This window comes from Myodes glareolus, chromosome 17 (genome assembly GCF_982192425.1).
Source record: "Myodes glareolus chromosome 17, mMyoGla1.1, whole genome shotgun sequence".
Taxonomy (NCBI): Eukaryota; Metazoa; Chordata; class Mammalia; order Rodentia; family Cricetidae; genus Myodes; species Myodes glareolus.
This window is the reverse complement of record NC_142042.1, coordinates 56,519,339-56,535,225: the sequence shown is the minus strand read 5'-3', so window position 1 is coordinate 56,535,225 and position 15,887 is coordinate 56,519,339. Positions and strand designations below refer to the sequence as shown.

Sequence of the window (15,887 nt, the reverse complement as noted above, 5' to 3'; positions counted from 1 at the left end):
CCTTCTTAGATCCCAGGCAGCAGACCGCAATACTTTATTTAATCTTTACAACAATGTTGTAGGAGTAGTGTTATTTCTGTATTTGTTTTAAACGACAAGCAAAACTGAAGCCCACGGGAGCTAAGTTGGAGGATTTTTGCATAGAGTTTGAGCAGAATTCCAGGGGAGACTTTCTCTACAAGGCCTGGCTCCCTATTCAATCTACGTAACAAGCTCACTCCACCCCTGGGATACAAAGGCGTTCTCACAGCCTGCTCCCTCCCAGGAGCCCAGGGTGATAGCCGAGAAGCTCTGATTGACCCACTGTGCTCCACAGGGGCATGGTCTAACACCCCTTCTCCAGTTATGATCTTGGTGTGGCTAATGAGGGAAAAGGAAGGAAGGTAGAGTTAGAGAAAACAGGAGGAACGGTCTGTGTCTGTGGATCTTGAAGTGGACAGGTACTTCGGAGGCAGCCGAGGAGTGTACAGGTGACTGCGAAGAGTTAGCATAGTCATCTGTATACTAAAGATTCTCTAATATTTAACAGAGGTGCTACAAGTAAAGTCCTGCGGGGGGATTGCTCTGCAGAGCCTAAGCAGAACTGTCAGCATTAGCCATTTCAGAGCAGTATGAACATTCAAATGGAACACCTATGCTGGACACCCATCATCCTCAGTGCTGGGTGTGGCCAGCTCAACCCCCTTGCCCCAGCACGTCCTGGGAAAGCTACTTTGAGGACACACATTCCTGGTTACTCCATGGAACCCAAACACAAATTCTCTGGTGCCCAAATGCATACACCGACATCCTAACTGGCTAAACTTGGTGGAGAAGACCCTCAAGAACTATGAAATCGTCCCTATTACCACCACGTAATGCACCAAGCATATCACTGACAGGTACTATGGTAAGAACTTTATGCATTTTCCTACCAAACCGAGAAAACCAAAGCCGATGCAACGGAAACCCACACAAGTTTCCCTGACTCCACGCTCAACACTTCTGGAATAATCCTGGACGGATCTGAGCAGTAGCCATGCTAAACAGGATGTCCGAGAGACAGCACAGAATTCAAGTTTCTACTAAGTACTTGCAGATTAACAGTCCTTTTAAAGAAAAAATAATTACCCTCCTTGCTGGCAGACTACTGAAGAGGAATGGTTCTTCAGTGGGGGAGAATGCAAATCAGGTTCTTAGGCCTGAACAGTAGAGCCCAGCTCTGCCCCCTCCCCACCCCTGACTCCTGCATCCCAAACCCTCGGAACCTACTCTAATTAACACCGCACAAGTCTGGTACTTTGGGCAGAGAGCTCAACCATAAACTGATTAGTATCCAGTTTTTGCCAAAGGCTCGTTTAAGACATCTGATAGCAGAGAGAGATGGCTTAATGTGCAGATTAACTGGCCCTTCCGCTCGGCTCTCTACGTTTTAGCCATGCACTAAATTGGATCAACACAAAGCAACATTTGTTTCCTGAAGCAATTCAAGTTCTTTTCGGGAGAAACTCCTTTCCACACTTACAACTCACGCCCTCAGCTCTCAGAGAGTGTGGGTCTAAGGAACACCCATTTCAACAGGTACCGCGGGCCTCTGGTAAAACAACAGTCCAGAGCACTGTCATTAAATTATCCATTGCCCCCGAAATGAAAGAGCATGGGATACGTTCTGTGCCAAGGAAAAGTTTGCTTCTCTGAAAGAGTTTATGTTTCCTTTCCTCCTCAGAGAACTGGATCATGGTGTCTTTTTGACTCCATTTCAAAACTCACAAATGCACCAACCAATGCATCCACACCTCCTCGTAGTATCCAGTCTCAGATTCTCTTCGCCCCTTTTGATCTTGATTATATTTTTATGTCTGCTGCTTTGTTCTTCATTTTGCACACCAACTTGTATCGTTTCCTGCTTCAAAGGAAGACACAAATCCTAGCAAAAGGCCCTTTCCTCAGCCAGATTCCCCCGCCCTTGACTTTTCAGACCATCGATATCGGGCCCAGGCAGCATGATGGACCGGAGAGGACCCCGTGCCACCCTCACCAAGCAGAACAAAGCTCTGAAGATGAGAACAGAGCGCTGGCCATCTCAGCGGGCAAAGCTGATGTCCAGAGATGATCCCCACATATGATGTCAATGTTTAGGACAGACTCAACTCAGGCCATAATTCTAAGCCATTCCCAAACAAGAAGCAAGAATTCGCCACTGGGGGAAGAGTCCATCTTCCAAAGATGGCCACTAGCACTTCCCACCTGTCCACTTAGCGCATATGAAGTCCTTCACCAGGGCCTGGAAAAGGTGAGTGTTCAGGAAATGGTCACTCTAAGTCTGAACAAGTGAAGGGCAGAGTTGAGTGTTGTGTCTGTCCTATCTGCACAGGGAGCCAACTGAAGAATCCCCCTCTGAGCTGGGCGGTGGTGGCGCACACTTCTAATCCCAGCACTTGGGGGGTAGAGGCAGGGGGATCTCTGTGAGCTCGAGGCCAACCTGATCTACAGAATGAGTGAGTTCCAGGACAGCCAGAGCGGTCACACAGAGAAACCCTGTCTTGAAAAACAACCACCACCACCACAACCAAAGAGAACGCCTCTGTGACAAGAGTCCATGTCGACCACTCAGGAGAATCTACACACTTAGCATGTCATTTTTTTTTCCAGATTTTTTTTGGGGGGTCACAGCTTCAGTACCCTACACAAGCTCCCAGCTAGACTTGATGGAATGCACAAACATTTCTAGAGACAATAGTTAAGGTCGGCGGGCTGCCTCACTTTCTGGCAGAGAGTGCGGTCTGCAGACTGTGACTAAAGCCCCGTGGCTGTGCTCAGGTCTGGGTCGTCTCCCAACAAGTGTCCAAGCAGCTGCAGAGCGTGAGTCACAGGCGGGGCAGGGGTGAAGACTGGAGCGGAGGAAAGAGATGAACACAGCTGTTTCCCACAGTATTTACACTCCTGGCGAATTCACGCGTGTGCAGGGGTCTCTGAATATTCTCAGCCATGGCTACGCCTGCATACAATTCTGGTTTTTCTATTATCTCTGTGTTGGGGCTGACACTTTCTCCCTATGTGGTGTAAAGAACGGGGAAGGTATGGGGTTCTATTGGCGCTCTCCTGCGCTGGAGACGTGCACAGATGACTTTCACAATGGGGCTAGCGCGGCAGGGATAATAAAGGAGTCTTTCCCACAGTTTAGCCTCTTTATTTCTCTCAGTCTCTGGAGGAAACGTCACCAACAAATCCCTTCCAGTTACAAAGCCCATTCCCTCCCAGAGCTTGCCCCTGATGTCTGACAGTGCCTGTACTTCCCCCAGGGTATGTGGGATCAATACACCAGGACTTCAAAGAAGCCCTCAAATTGAAGTGCAGGCAGAATTTTCAAAAAAAAAAAAAATCCTGGAGCTAGGATTCAGAAGTTGGCGGGGAGGGAGGGGGAGAGAAAGGCAGAGTGGGAATTTGACAGCGCCACACAATGCACTAGGATCAGAGCTGCGAGGCAGATTCAGCTCCAGAGATGAAAACTTCTTCTCTTGGTGCTGACAACATCTGTTTTATTTTGAAGGTTGCTAAGGAGAGTCCTAGCTGGGCCAACATTGTTCCAGCTCAGGACTTCACAGTGCGCCTCGCGCTGGCTTCTGACGGAGGGAATGAAAGCTCGCCAGATAAGCCTGCTCCTTTGGCTTCCCAGATATCAAAGCACCACTTTGCTCACGGGGCTGACTAGCACCCCCACACCCGCTCACCCCTGTCTCGGCCCTGATTGGACTTCCCTTACGGCTTACTCTCCAACTCTCCCCACTGATCCCTCCTATTTCCCATCCCTGCTCAAGAAAGGCTTATTAGGGACAAACAGACAGGAGCTCATCCTCATCCGGCAAAGGCCCTCTATGAAGACAGAGAAGAACTACAGAGGAGCTGAAGACGTGCACATGCAGGAGGAGGTTTAGCATCAGGCAGAGGGGGATGCCATTTCCTGGCCTTTAAAGATCTATGCTGCCTCCTTAAGGAAAAATCAAATGCCTTTGTCAGGCCCAAAGCACTGGAAACAGCAGAGCTGACCACAAGGCTGTCCACTGGGAAGTGATACAGGTGGGGAGTGAGTCGCACCCCACAGGCCCACCCCTCCTGAGCTTAATTGCTATTACAAGCCTTGATGAACAGCAGGAAGAGCTAGTAGACAGTCCTCCTAGTGCGCAGACCCACAGGAAAAAGGGACGAGAAAAGGTCACTACAGGAAATAGCGTCAAAGCTGGCAATCACACGTAAGACATGGCAGGAAGCACATGTAAGCTAGCAGTCACATGTAAGACAAGGCGAGGACACGGCAGGAATCACATGCATGATGAAGTGAGGACAGCACATACGTGACGAAGTGAGGACACCAGAGAGCACACATGGTAAAGTGGGGACAGCAGGAAGCACACACATGATAAAGAGGGGACTTGTCAGAGAGCACACACATGACAGAGAAAGGACAACAGGAAGCATGCACGTACACACAGAGGATAAAGTGACAGACAGCAGAACATGGATGATACTGTGAGGGCAGTAGGGAACATGCATGATAAAGTGAGGACCAGTCAGGGAGAAGGTATGGTAAAGGGAGCACTCTCCAGGGAGCACATACATTATAGAGAGAGCACTCTCCAGGAACACACATATGATGAGGATACACCAGTTGATATATGACAAGGTAGAACAGGACCACACATGTGCTAAGAAAGGGAGACTCCAAGGATCACATACATGACAAACGGGTGACACTATGTGGACAAACCAGTCATCTTCCCACATGTTACAAGCCGCTCTCAAACATGGGGTGAGGTGACACCTCTGCCTCCCCACCCCCATCCCCCAACCAAGGGAGAAGCACCTGGGCTGGGAGCCTGAGGAGAGACAGGAAGTGGCTGGCCCCTACTGTAAATGCATTTGCAGAGAAAACCACAGTGGGCTTCTAGCAGAAGGGGTAGACAACACAGAAGCTGGAGGAGGTGATTGCTCTTTCTTGTGCTTTAGGAAGCACTAGCCCAGGGCAGAAATGCCCAAGGGTCTAAGAAAGCGGAAGAGCATGGCTGTCTCTTCCCTCAACAAAGAGCCACTGCAAAGAGCCATTCAGCTCAGCTCCCACAGGCAGGTGGCTCTCAATAACAAAGGAACCCACATTCTCCAGCAAGGGCACTGGAACAAACATCACCTATGCTTTTGCTTGCTGGCCAGACTATTTCAGCCCACTGTGCTTCCCTCCAGCCTGGGAGCTGGGGAGCTCAAGGACACTCGTCTGATCCAAACATCTAAATAAGGCAGAATGCCCAGCCTACCCCAGGCTTCCTGAGTGCACAGGAAGGTTTAAGCAGACAGCCTAAGAGGCTCTTCAAGGTACTCACCTAGCCACGTCACGCTTACACTGGACGGGGCAGACATGGCCTCTGCCACCTTGTGCCAGCTCCTGTTGTGTCCAGGAGCCCAGAGGGCCACAAGGCAAAGGTAGTAGCCAGAGTTTTCTTTGCTAACATCTCGCACCAGTAGATGGTAGGAGCGGGTATCCACATGGCTGAGAGCAACGTGTGGTGAGCTGTGTACCAGGGAGTCACGGTCCAGCCGAGCCAGCATGTGGGAAGTCAGCAAGGAGGCATCGGGTGTCTTTCTGAAGTACCATGTCACCTCGGGTCGGATATCATCCACACGGTCTGTCGTAATGTTGCAAGAAAGGCCCAGGTCCTTCCCTACAGCCACAGACACCGTCCTGGGCACAGCCAATTGCAGAGCTACAAGAGGAAACCAAGTCTGTCAAGCCATCAAGTGATCTGCCCTTTCTAGACCCTCCCTTCTCCTTACCACCCTCGAGATCACCTCTTTTCAAGCTGATTTATAGCATTAAAATTAGAAGGCTTTGTGCAGTTGAAGGTGCTTGAGGAACAGTTAATGAATAAATTCATGACACACTAAATTGGTTTTGGAAAAGAGAAGCAACGAAAACCAGCAAACACGTCCATTGCTTTCATGCGCCTACTGTGCGTTAATCCTGTAAATAATAGGAGGTGGGTACTACTATGGCCGTTTTATTGATGTGGAGGCTGAAGTGCAGTAGCTCCATGGTAGAGCCCTCCCCTAGCATCACTGGCTCCTGAACCCTGAGGGTGGGGGTGGAAAACCCTACACCACACAGATGAGCCAGGAAAGTGAAACCAGACAATTCTCCTCTCCTCTGTGAGTCAGACCTTTACAATGTGCTGTATGCGGACTATCATTTCATTAGACACACCCAGCTGAAAGTCAAGCAGGAGACATACTCTAAGCCCCAAAATCAATGGTTCTTGCATTCTCCATGCTACCGTCATCTCATGACTGTGGACATTTAAAAGTCAGCTGTATTTAGGGGAAGGCTTTGAAGTACTGGGTGCCAGAGACTCAAGGAAGGCCATGCTTAGCATTCCACTGTCAAATCTTTCAAATGAAAATATTTTACTCTATTCAGGGAGTTTTTTAAAAATGTCGAACATCTGTAATCAGAGTGGAAAAATTCAAGTTACAATGATGCTCTGGGAACAATCACTAAATGACAGACAGTTGACTTCTCCCAGCGGAGTCAAATGAGACACAGTTCCCACCTTCCAGCAGAACCCATTCAGCACCCACTGCTGTTGCCAGGAAGCTCAGGGACGGGTGGTGGTGTCTAAACCTGTTCCACCAAACACCAAACCCACTGCCCATGCCCTCCGGCAGAGATTGCTTCCACGTGAATATGTTCAAATCTTAACAATATTTCAAACAACTATTCAACAATATTTCAAACAAGCCAAGTTCAACATCCACCCCAACACAAGACAGAAAATGAGGTGGACATAGTATTAGGAACAAGAGTTTCAAAGTCTGGCTTGTCCTTTCCTCTCTCCTCTTTATAGATCGAGACATGCATTCCTAGTGTCCAGTAATATTGGCAGAATGTCTTTTCAGCTGTATAGTCTGCTTTGTCGTTTTTTCGGTGAAAGGGGCTAAATATCTGTCCTGTCACTAGCCATGGCTCCTAATAGTCCATATTTAAAAGTCTGGCAATGGGAGGTGAAATAGAGCCAGGGGAGGGGGAGCAGTTCCAAGGATTCAGAACGCAAGAGGAGATCTGGACAGTGTCTGTGATACTGCTAAATCCTCAAGTTACATAGAAGATTTGTCTCACCAGTCACTCCTACCATAGGGAGAGCCTACCACACGGGTGACACAACTTTGCCATCTAAGTGGCTCTGAGCCGTCTGCAGTGCCACTGTGGTCAGAGAGAACGTGAGCTGGCACCTGTGACTAGGGCACAGGTTGATAATAAGTAAAAGACCACCCCTTGGCTGGGTATGGTGGGACATATTTACAATCCTAGCACTTGAGAGGCAGAGGCAGGCAGACCTCGGTGAGTTCAAGATAACCTTATGAATTTCAGGCCAGTGAGACCCTGTTGAAAACCATGAGTAAATAGAGAAAGAGGGCTATAAGTATAAGAATGGAGGGAAAGAGGAAGGAGGGGGGAGGAGCGCATGCAAGTGAGCGCACAGTCCTCAAGCTCAGGGATTCTTAACTTGCAGTGCACAGAGTCTGTGCATGTGGATGAGGAGATTCATTCCTATTTTTATTTTCATTAACCTTTGCTGATGTATTACTCATCTTTCCTTTGTGAAAGCGAGCAACAAGGCAGTATTGTATGGCTTATACCTGGGGCTTGGTCCTCAACAGAATTAACAGCTCTTCATACATCACTTTACAGGAGCTGGAGACAACTGAACCATCATTTGCATTCTCTGCTCCCTAGAAATTATGATGGTTGTTAGGTCTGCCAATATGGCGTATTATTCATGTGCTAATGATGAAGTATAATTTAGTATAAAACAAACTTGTCTTAAAGATATTTTGATAACGACTTCAGTATAATTCTTTCCCCGTCACCTTATGTATTATGTTTCATGAATTAAGAGAGCTTCAGGCTTCAAAAGGCTGTCAAAAAGGCCCGTCACACACGAAAAAAATCACAAGGTCAAGGATGTTGGCGCAAGCCTGTAATCCTAGCTCTTCTGGAAGCTGAAGCTGGAAGAACACAAGTTCAAGGCCAGCTGGAGTAACTTAGCAAAGTCCTACCCCAAAATAAAAAGGGCAACACAGTTAAGCAAAAGCTGCTTGCCTAGCAAGTGGGAAGGCCTGGGTTCAACACCAGAAAGGTTGGCGAAGTCTCAGCCTCAGGATGGAGCTGCTGTGACCGAGTCCTGAGTCCCCATTATATAATGAGATGCTATGGGTTTGTGGTGTGTTTGAAACAAGCACCGCCTTTCCGATTGAAATTCCTCCATTAAGTGGTGAATTTGCTGCCAAGCTAAGCTCTTAGCTTGCCTGTCTCATTAAAATAGTTGCTTGGTGCACACTGAACAGCTAGAGGTTTCCTATGGCAGATTCCAGACAATCACTTTGGCTAAAGAAGGTGACCTTAGTCCATCTGGAAAGTCATTTCTGCAGCCCAGGGAGCCAAGGCCACACCTCGGCTGCCACAAGCCATTCATGAAGATATTCACACCCACTTTCAGAGACAAGGAATGCTGCCCGGAACCGTGCAAGTTGCAAAAACAATCACTGACCATAGCTTCCTGCTTTTCTTCCCAGGGAGCAGAGGAGGCCACACACTCATTCCAGGGAATGAGTCTAGCCAAGGTCTCCCAGGAAGCAGACTGCTATCTGAATATACTAGACTCCTAGACAACCAAACACACCCAGCGAACCCTAGCAGTGGCATTGACCTGCAATGCTTTCTTTGTACTTTCTGTTCTTCCTGAAGCGTCAGGCTCCAGTGACCAGGGATTAAGCCTGCACCGTACTGAAATCAGAAGGTTCCCTACCAATGCTTGTCCAACACTAAGTCAGTAAGAGTTTTTTCTTTTGTTTATCTGTTTTTGTAGACTTCTTAATATGCCTTTTCTATCTTGTTTCTGTAGTTAGAAAATTTTAAAAAGGAGGTATATTTGCAAATTATAAGACAAAAATTAATTCATATGGACCATGGCTTAATATGCATTTTCTATCTTGTTTGTGTAGTTGGAAAATTTAAAAAGGAGGTATATTTGCAAATTATAAGACAAAAATTAATTTATATGGACCATGGCTGAACTTTCTGAAATATGTATGGCGTAGGAAGCAAGAAGAAGCCTCATCCACAGTTTGTCACCTGGCAGAGGATGGTGCGCCTGATGGGGGTGGAAAGGCAGGTCCAGGGTGTGCACATTAGCAAGAGGTTTGGAGTCAGCCACACACAACCCAATAGCCATGGGGGAAGGCACACCCAGGGATTCAAGGAAATAGTACACAAGCTAAAGCTAAAGCTAAAGCTGTGTGAGTGAATCCACCCACACCCCCAGGGAACGTTAGGTGGGCCCTGACAGAACACATTCTTAACCTCTGAGTCAGAAAGCTACCTTTCTATACAAGGTGAGCAAGAGCCCAGATTCACTTGAATCATCCCAAGCTACCAACACCACTCTGTTCCCTGTCCCCAACGAGGGAATTAACGAGGGGCTAGTCCTTTTCTGATCTAGTCCTACACATGTTCACTGATTCCAATCAGCGAGTGACACATTTCCAAACCCTCACCTGTCGGCTGGATCGCCACGGTGGCCACTTCCACGGCTTTTTCCTGGATTTCTTGCCAGCTGCCTTGCTCTGTGATCCACTCGCTGACCACACACCTGTAGGAACCCTGGTCTGCAGACAGTGCCCGGGCCACGGAGAGGCGGTAGGCGTCGTTGCCCACTGTGTCCAGGCGTACATCCCCACTATGGTAGCGCTGCTCATAGCCAGGGCCTGGGTGAAACCGGCCCTCGTGGCTTAGGGAGAGGATGTTGCGGTGCACGGGGCCACGGTGCAGTTCCCAGCGCAGTGCCAGGTGAGTGTGCAGCGGTGACATCGTAGTCGCAACACATCGCAGCTCGAAAGGTTCTCCCTCACGCAGGCTCAGGCCTGGAGGGGGCCGGGAGCTGGGGCCCACCACCAGGGCATCTGCCAGCACTGTGAAGAACAGAGGGAAGAGGTCAGTCAGTGGTCACTGTTGGTCCTACCCCATGAGGAAAGAACAGGCTAGCTCCCAGGACTCTGGCACCTACCCAAGAAAGATTCCTCATTCCATTCCTGGTCCTAAAGCCTAGATACGCAAGGCATCTGTTCTGATCCACCCACAATCTCAACTGGTGTTCTGACTCGAGAAAACAAAAAGTGAGGCAATAAATAAAACTCCATCCAGCTAAAATGGGTTTGTGAGCGCTTCTGTCACCACGGTGCAGGTTGACTTTGTTCTCCGTGCCTCAGTTTCCTAGAAAGGAGAATGATGACTATACCCACTTCACAGAACCAACGAGTGACAGGGCAGCGCCCGGAGCTGCAGGACAGGGCGGTGCATGGAGCGGGGCGGCGCGGGGCGGGGCGGGGCGGGGCGGGGCGGGGCGGGGCAGGGCAGGGCAGGGCGGGGCGGGGCAGTGCCTGGCACCAGGATGAAACGACTGACAAGATGCCCAAACAATCCTTTGGTTGGGACATGGGGCTGGAGGAGGAAAGTCTGCAATCTAGAGACAAATAAGCTGCCAAGACTCAAGATCTCCAGGGAGAGGTGACGGCAGGAGTGGCCTTTGGCGCATGTCCTGGGTAGGGAATATCCACAGGACAGGGAGGGGCCACAAAATACTGGAGGCTCTACTGCTAATTCTTAGCACCAACGGGAAGAAGCTACCACTGCTCCAGTCTTGAAAAGAGGGTGGGTTCAGGAGAAGTGACAGTGACAGGGTTGGTGATCATCTGGTAAAGGGGCGGGGGCATCTACCAAGGGTTGGGGAAATCTTCCAAGCTCACCAGGAGCATCACAATTCGTCTCCCTGGTACACACTCAGAAAGGGATTGCTCCAGGTACCAGGAACGTTACTGCTTTAGAAGAACACTCACATAGGCCCATCTCTTCTACAAAACTAAGATCGTGGCCTCCATTACACACATCAACCTGTAAGTGTAGCTAGCATGGCGTCTTTCTCAAGGCCAGTGCTTCACTGAGGCAACCTCAAGAGCCACGAAGCTGGAGGCCAGATAGATGCCGGACCACATCTAGCTCCTGCCAGAGACTGCACCTGGGCAGCCAGCCAGCCTCTCACAATATCCTCCTGCTCTCCTTAGCCAAGAAAAGCCTCCCCTTGCTTCTCTTGCCTCAAAGACTAGTGAAGAAACAGGCAGATATCAGGGAGGGCTGGAGGGTCTCTCACCCTCTGCTTCTTACCGTAAATCACATAGTGTATCTGACTTGGGGGGGGGGGCGCTGGTACTACTTAACTCAGGGCAAAAAGGTCTTATAGGCAATCTTAAAAGAAAAAAGAAAGTCAAGATTTTTCATTCCCCAATTCTAGACGTCAAATCCAAGGCCTTGCCTATTTAGGCGATGACTCTGTCACTGAACTTTCGAGTTTCCTATGCCCCAAACCCCAGATGGAGTCTTGCTATGTAGCTCAAGCTGGCTACATATATTGACCCACAATATAGTTCTGCCCAGCTGGCCTCAAACTTTCAATCCTCTTGCCTCGGCTTCCCAGGCGCTAGGTTTATAGGTGTTTGCCAACATACCCACCGACATTCTATACCTTTTACGGGAAGATGGAAGAGGTAGACTGGTTGGCCTGATGCGTTGGCCCCTACTTGTCAGACACGGCTGACATTCCATCCCCTCGTGCTTTGGTAAAGAACAGCAGGAGCTGAGTCTGAGCGACAGCTGTCCTTACCAACCATGACAAAGGGTGGGGGCCCGGATTCGCCCGCTCGCTTCTATTATCACTTCCTAACTTTCCAGGTAATTATATACACACCTGCCCTAATACAACTATTTTCAGAAACAAGGCAGGGTTTGCACAAATGAATGTACAATTAATAAGACTGTTTTCCGTTTTGTTAGCCTCAAATTGAAATAGCTGCTTCTTGCTCACTCACTAATGAGCTATGTCATTTTAAGCAAGCAATTAACCTATGTATTTCCATCTCACGTGTGAATTAGGAAGATAGCCTGTCCTATCGTCTTCATTTGGATTCAGATAACTGAAGGTGTGAGCAAACCCAACAGCACTTAGAAGGTGAGGAAAACCCAAACTCAAAACATTCCAGGTGCCTATGACGTCAACTTTGCGCAGCTGGGTTTATGAAATGGCAGTAACCACGTGGTTTATCATCTATATACAGCAAGGACAAAACTCTGATGCAGGGGGCTGGAGAGATGGCTTAGCAGTTAAGAGCATTGCCTGTTCTTCCAAAGGTCCTGATTTCAATTCCCAGCAACCACATGGTGGCTCACAACCATCTGTAATGAGGTCCGGTGGCTCTCTTCTGGCTCGCAGGCATACAGACAGAATATTGCATACATTTTATATATATATATATATATATATATATATATATATTTTTTTTTTTTTTAAAAAAACCTCTGATGCAAACAGGTATTCACTCAGGAAGGTCCCAGAGGAAAAGATATGAACTTTGAACTTTCAATTTCTCCCATAAAGCTAAACCTCACAGTCATGCCTTCCAGCTTGTCTGTAAGCTGAACACTAACAACGACACAATTGGAGAGGCCTGACATGGGTTAGCCTTCCTGTCCCCGCACCTTTGAAGGCTCCATTGGACACAGGAAGCTGAGGCACAGACTGAGCCAGGAGCTATTTGGCTGACAAGTGGCAGACCCCGGAGCCGACTGCATAGGCAAGCTGGCTTCAGAGTTGGGCTCACAGGTGACCACACCACGGTGCCCACAGTTCACTATAGGATGTGTCAGAATTACACTGGGAAAGGAGAAGGGCTCTCCGGGGTCACTTGGTCCACCCTCCACCTAACACCAGGTAAGACACCATCACTGCGATGGAGAGGGGAACTGAGTGTCTTTGCTGCAGCAGAATAGCAGAGGAAGATCCGGCACGGTGTGAGAGCTGTACCTTTAACCTGCACTGTATCCTCATAGTTGCCCTGGACGGTGGCATCTGTGCTCGGGGTGGAGCACTTGTAGTGGCCTTGGTCCGAGGGCTGGACATTCTTTATGTGCAGTTCCACAGCATCGTTGGCGGTTCTCCTCAACAGGATGTCGCCCCGCTGCAGCCGCTCCTGGTACAGCTGTGCTGGGAAGCCCACTTCCCAGGTGCTGGCGAGCTCCACGAAGCTGCTCCCCGAAGAGGAGAAGCTCCAGTCAAAGTTCTGTTCGCTGGGGCCATCGTAGTCGCTGACGTTGCAGGGGATCACCAGCTCGGTGCCCACCACCCGAACCAGGCTGCCCGCCGGGACTCTCACCACGCGCCCGCGACAGACGGCTGTAACGAGAGGGAATGGAAGGTGGACTTTACTCACGGAGGGCCTTCGTAGTATAAAAGTGACATTTGTAGGATGCTCCTGCTCAGGGGCCCAAGGGCAGAAGGTGGCATCTCTAAGAAAATGAACCCACACTGAAGAAGATTAAGTCATTCCTGAAATTATGGGTTGGAAGTAGCACCCTGAAATGAATGCCTTCCACACAACTAGTTTCCCAGGGCTGGCAGGGAGACTGAATATGAGGAGCGGTCTAACCATGGCCTCGGATAGCTCTGTCTTCCACCGTTAGCATTTCCCACGCCATTGTCCTGCAGTGAGAGCAAAGGCCCTGTGCGAAAGGACACAGAGCAACACATATTTACGTTTCTGCCCATCGCACACCAGCCTTCACCCCGGAGACTGTCCCCAAGACCTGATTTATAATGACGGATGCCAATTCTCAAATCCTCGGGCAGCCTGCTGATAAAATGATTTAACTCCTGTTATCTGACATTGGTTATAAATTATTTTTAAAATATGACAATTCCGCCAAGTATTAATTTTCTATTTTCTGGCTCATTTCCTTCTCTCTACTCTTCACCCTGATCTAAATTCAGCAGGCTGATGGGGAAGCTCAGAGGGAGGGAGACTGCCTGGTGCTGTCAGAAATACAGCAGCTTGCGGTGGGAAAGAACACAGTGGACAGAGCCAACGGCTGGCTGACATTACCTGCCAGGGGAGCCTGTGATCCACAGACCTCTGGGGCAGGACCCTCAGCCACAGGCACCTGCCTGTCCCTTCAGAAGGTCTCACTGCAAACAAACGTCCCTTCAGCACGATTTTGTAGAGTTTATGACCTGGATTTTGCGTTTCCATTTAGCCCAAATGACTAACTGTACCAATCTTGATATTCTACAAACAGGTGCAACAAGGAAACAAGGAGACCAGAATCAAATCTCTCTTAGCTCGCTTTCCTTGGTTACAAAATAAGATGGCTGTCAGTGAGTTAATAAAACAAAACGCCCAGCTGAAGAGTTCTCTCTGGCACAGTGGTTCAATATGATGGGGCTTTCTATTGTCGCTATCGGATTTCTATCATCTGCTAGGAGTTGATCTGTGCGCCTCACGCAAAATTCATAGGCTGAATTCTGAAATCCAGTATGTCAGAACACAGCCTTAATTGGGAATAGGGTCACAGCAGATGTCATCAGGCAAGCTGTGATGTGGTCATATGGCATAGGGTAAGCCTCCGAGCCAATGTGACGGGCGTCCTTAAAAGGGAGCTAATTTGGCCACACGGGGAGAATCCTGCACACAGTGATGAAGGGAGAGAACAAGGTGATGCACCCAGACTCAGAACACCACAGACTGGCAGCCAGCCAGCACAGGCTCGGAGAGGCAAGCCCAACCTCCCTCCCAGGCCTCAGAGAGCAGACTCTGGCCACCTTGCTTTGACCTCTAGCTTGTAGGGAAAGGGGTCTGTTGTTTAAGCCACCTGGTCTGCAGCATCGTTCCCAGGAACCCAGCACACCAGGGCTGTTTGTTTATTGCTGGTGTAATTCATGCTCTCAAACTCTGGCCGCCTATTAGTGGATTCCAAAATGAATTTATAGTGGTTGTGTGTGCTTTTAGAAAGAGCATTTTAAATGAACAGGAGCGATTAAAGCGCAATGCACTTGGTAAGGGATAAATATTGCTATAGACAGCACTTTGTTAGGTAAACATAGGTATGCGTGAATTAGATGACGATGAAAACCTAGCATAAATTTGGGTCAGGGTCGGGGAGAAAAAAAGTTGAGGGCCATTTTGTAAAACCTAACTTGTTTTCTCTAACCTCAAAAGCATTATCAATTATCATTTCCTTTGGGAAAGGAAAAAAGAAGCAACTGTGTAAGAGAAATATTGACAGAGACAGTGTGAGACACTTCACGGAAGGGGACTGTGGTAGTTTGAATGTAATTGGCCTCCATAACCTCATAGGCAGTGGCGCTATTAGAAGGTATGGCTTTGTTGGAGTGGGTATGACCTTGTTGGAGGAAGTGTGTCATGGGGGTGGGGGGCTGTGAGGTTTCCCATGTTCAGGATATCACCGGGTGTCTCAGTCGACTTACTGCTGCCTGCTCTAGCACATCGACCTGCATGCCGTCATGCTCCCCATCATGATAATGGAATGAACCTCTGAAACTGTAAGCCAGACACCCCAATTAAATGTTTTCTTTATAAGAGTTGCTGTTGTCATGATGTCTCTTCACAGCAACAACCCTAACTAAGACAGGGACCAACTGTCTTCCTGTTTAAGCTGAGCTAGGGGCGGGCCCAAAACAACTTCCAACTAAGAGAGGCTGCTGAACCCCAAAATGTATCACTGCCCTTAAAAATCAAAGAAAGTCGGGCTGGGGAGGCAGGTATCTCAGCACTAGAGTACCTTGGCACGAGGGAGGGTCAGAGCTCTACTCCTAGCACTGACAATAAAGCTAAATGAATAAATAAGTAAAATTAAATGAAGTATCATATGCTTCTAACACAGTTGAGAAGTTAAAAATCACTTGAATTTAGGAGTTGGCAGCTCCTTGACATTACAAGACCCTGGATCAAAAACAGAGCCT

The 15,887-nt window shown here is 48.7% G+C and overlaps 1 protein-coding gene across 1 annotated transcript in view; it reads right to left on the bottom strand.

The window, feature by feature from the left end:
* Positions 1-15,887, bottom strand: part of Ptgfrn (prostaglandin F2 receptor inhibitor) — a 72,050-nt gene that overhangs the window by 29,439 nt on the left and 26,724 nt on the right. The window contains exons 2-4 of the mRNA XM_085677921.2: positions 12,936-13,304; positions 9,580-9,993; positions 5,352-5,732 (exon numbers count right to left, since the gene is read on the bottom strand). Coding sequence (XP_085534047.1) covers positions 5,352-5,732; positions 9,580-9,993; positions 12,936-13,304 — 1,164 coding nt within the window. The remainder of the gene's footprint in view (positions 1-5,351; positions 5,733-9,579; positions 9,994-12,935; positions 13,305-15,887) is intronic.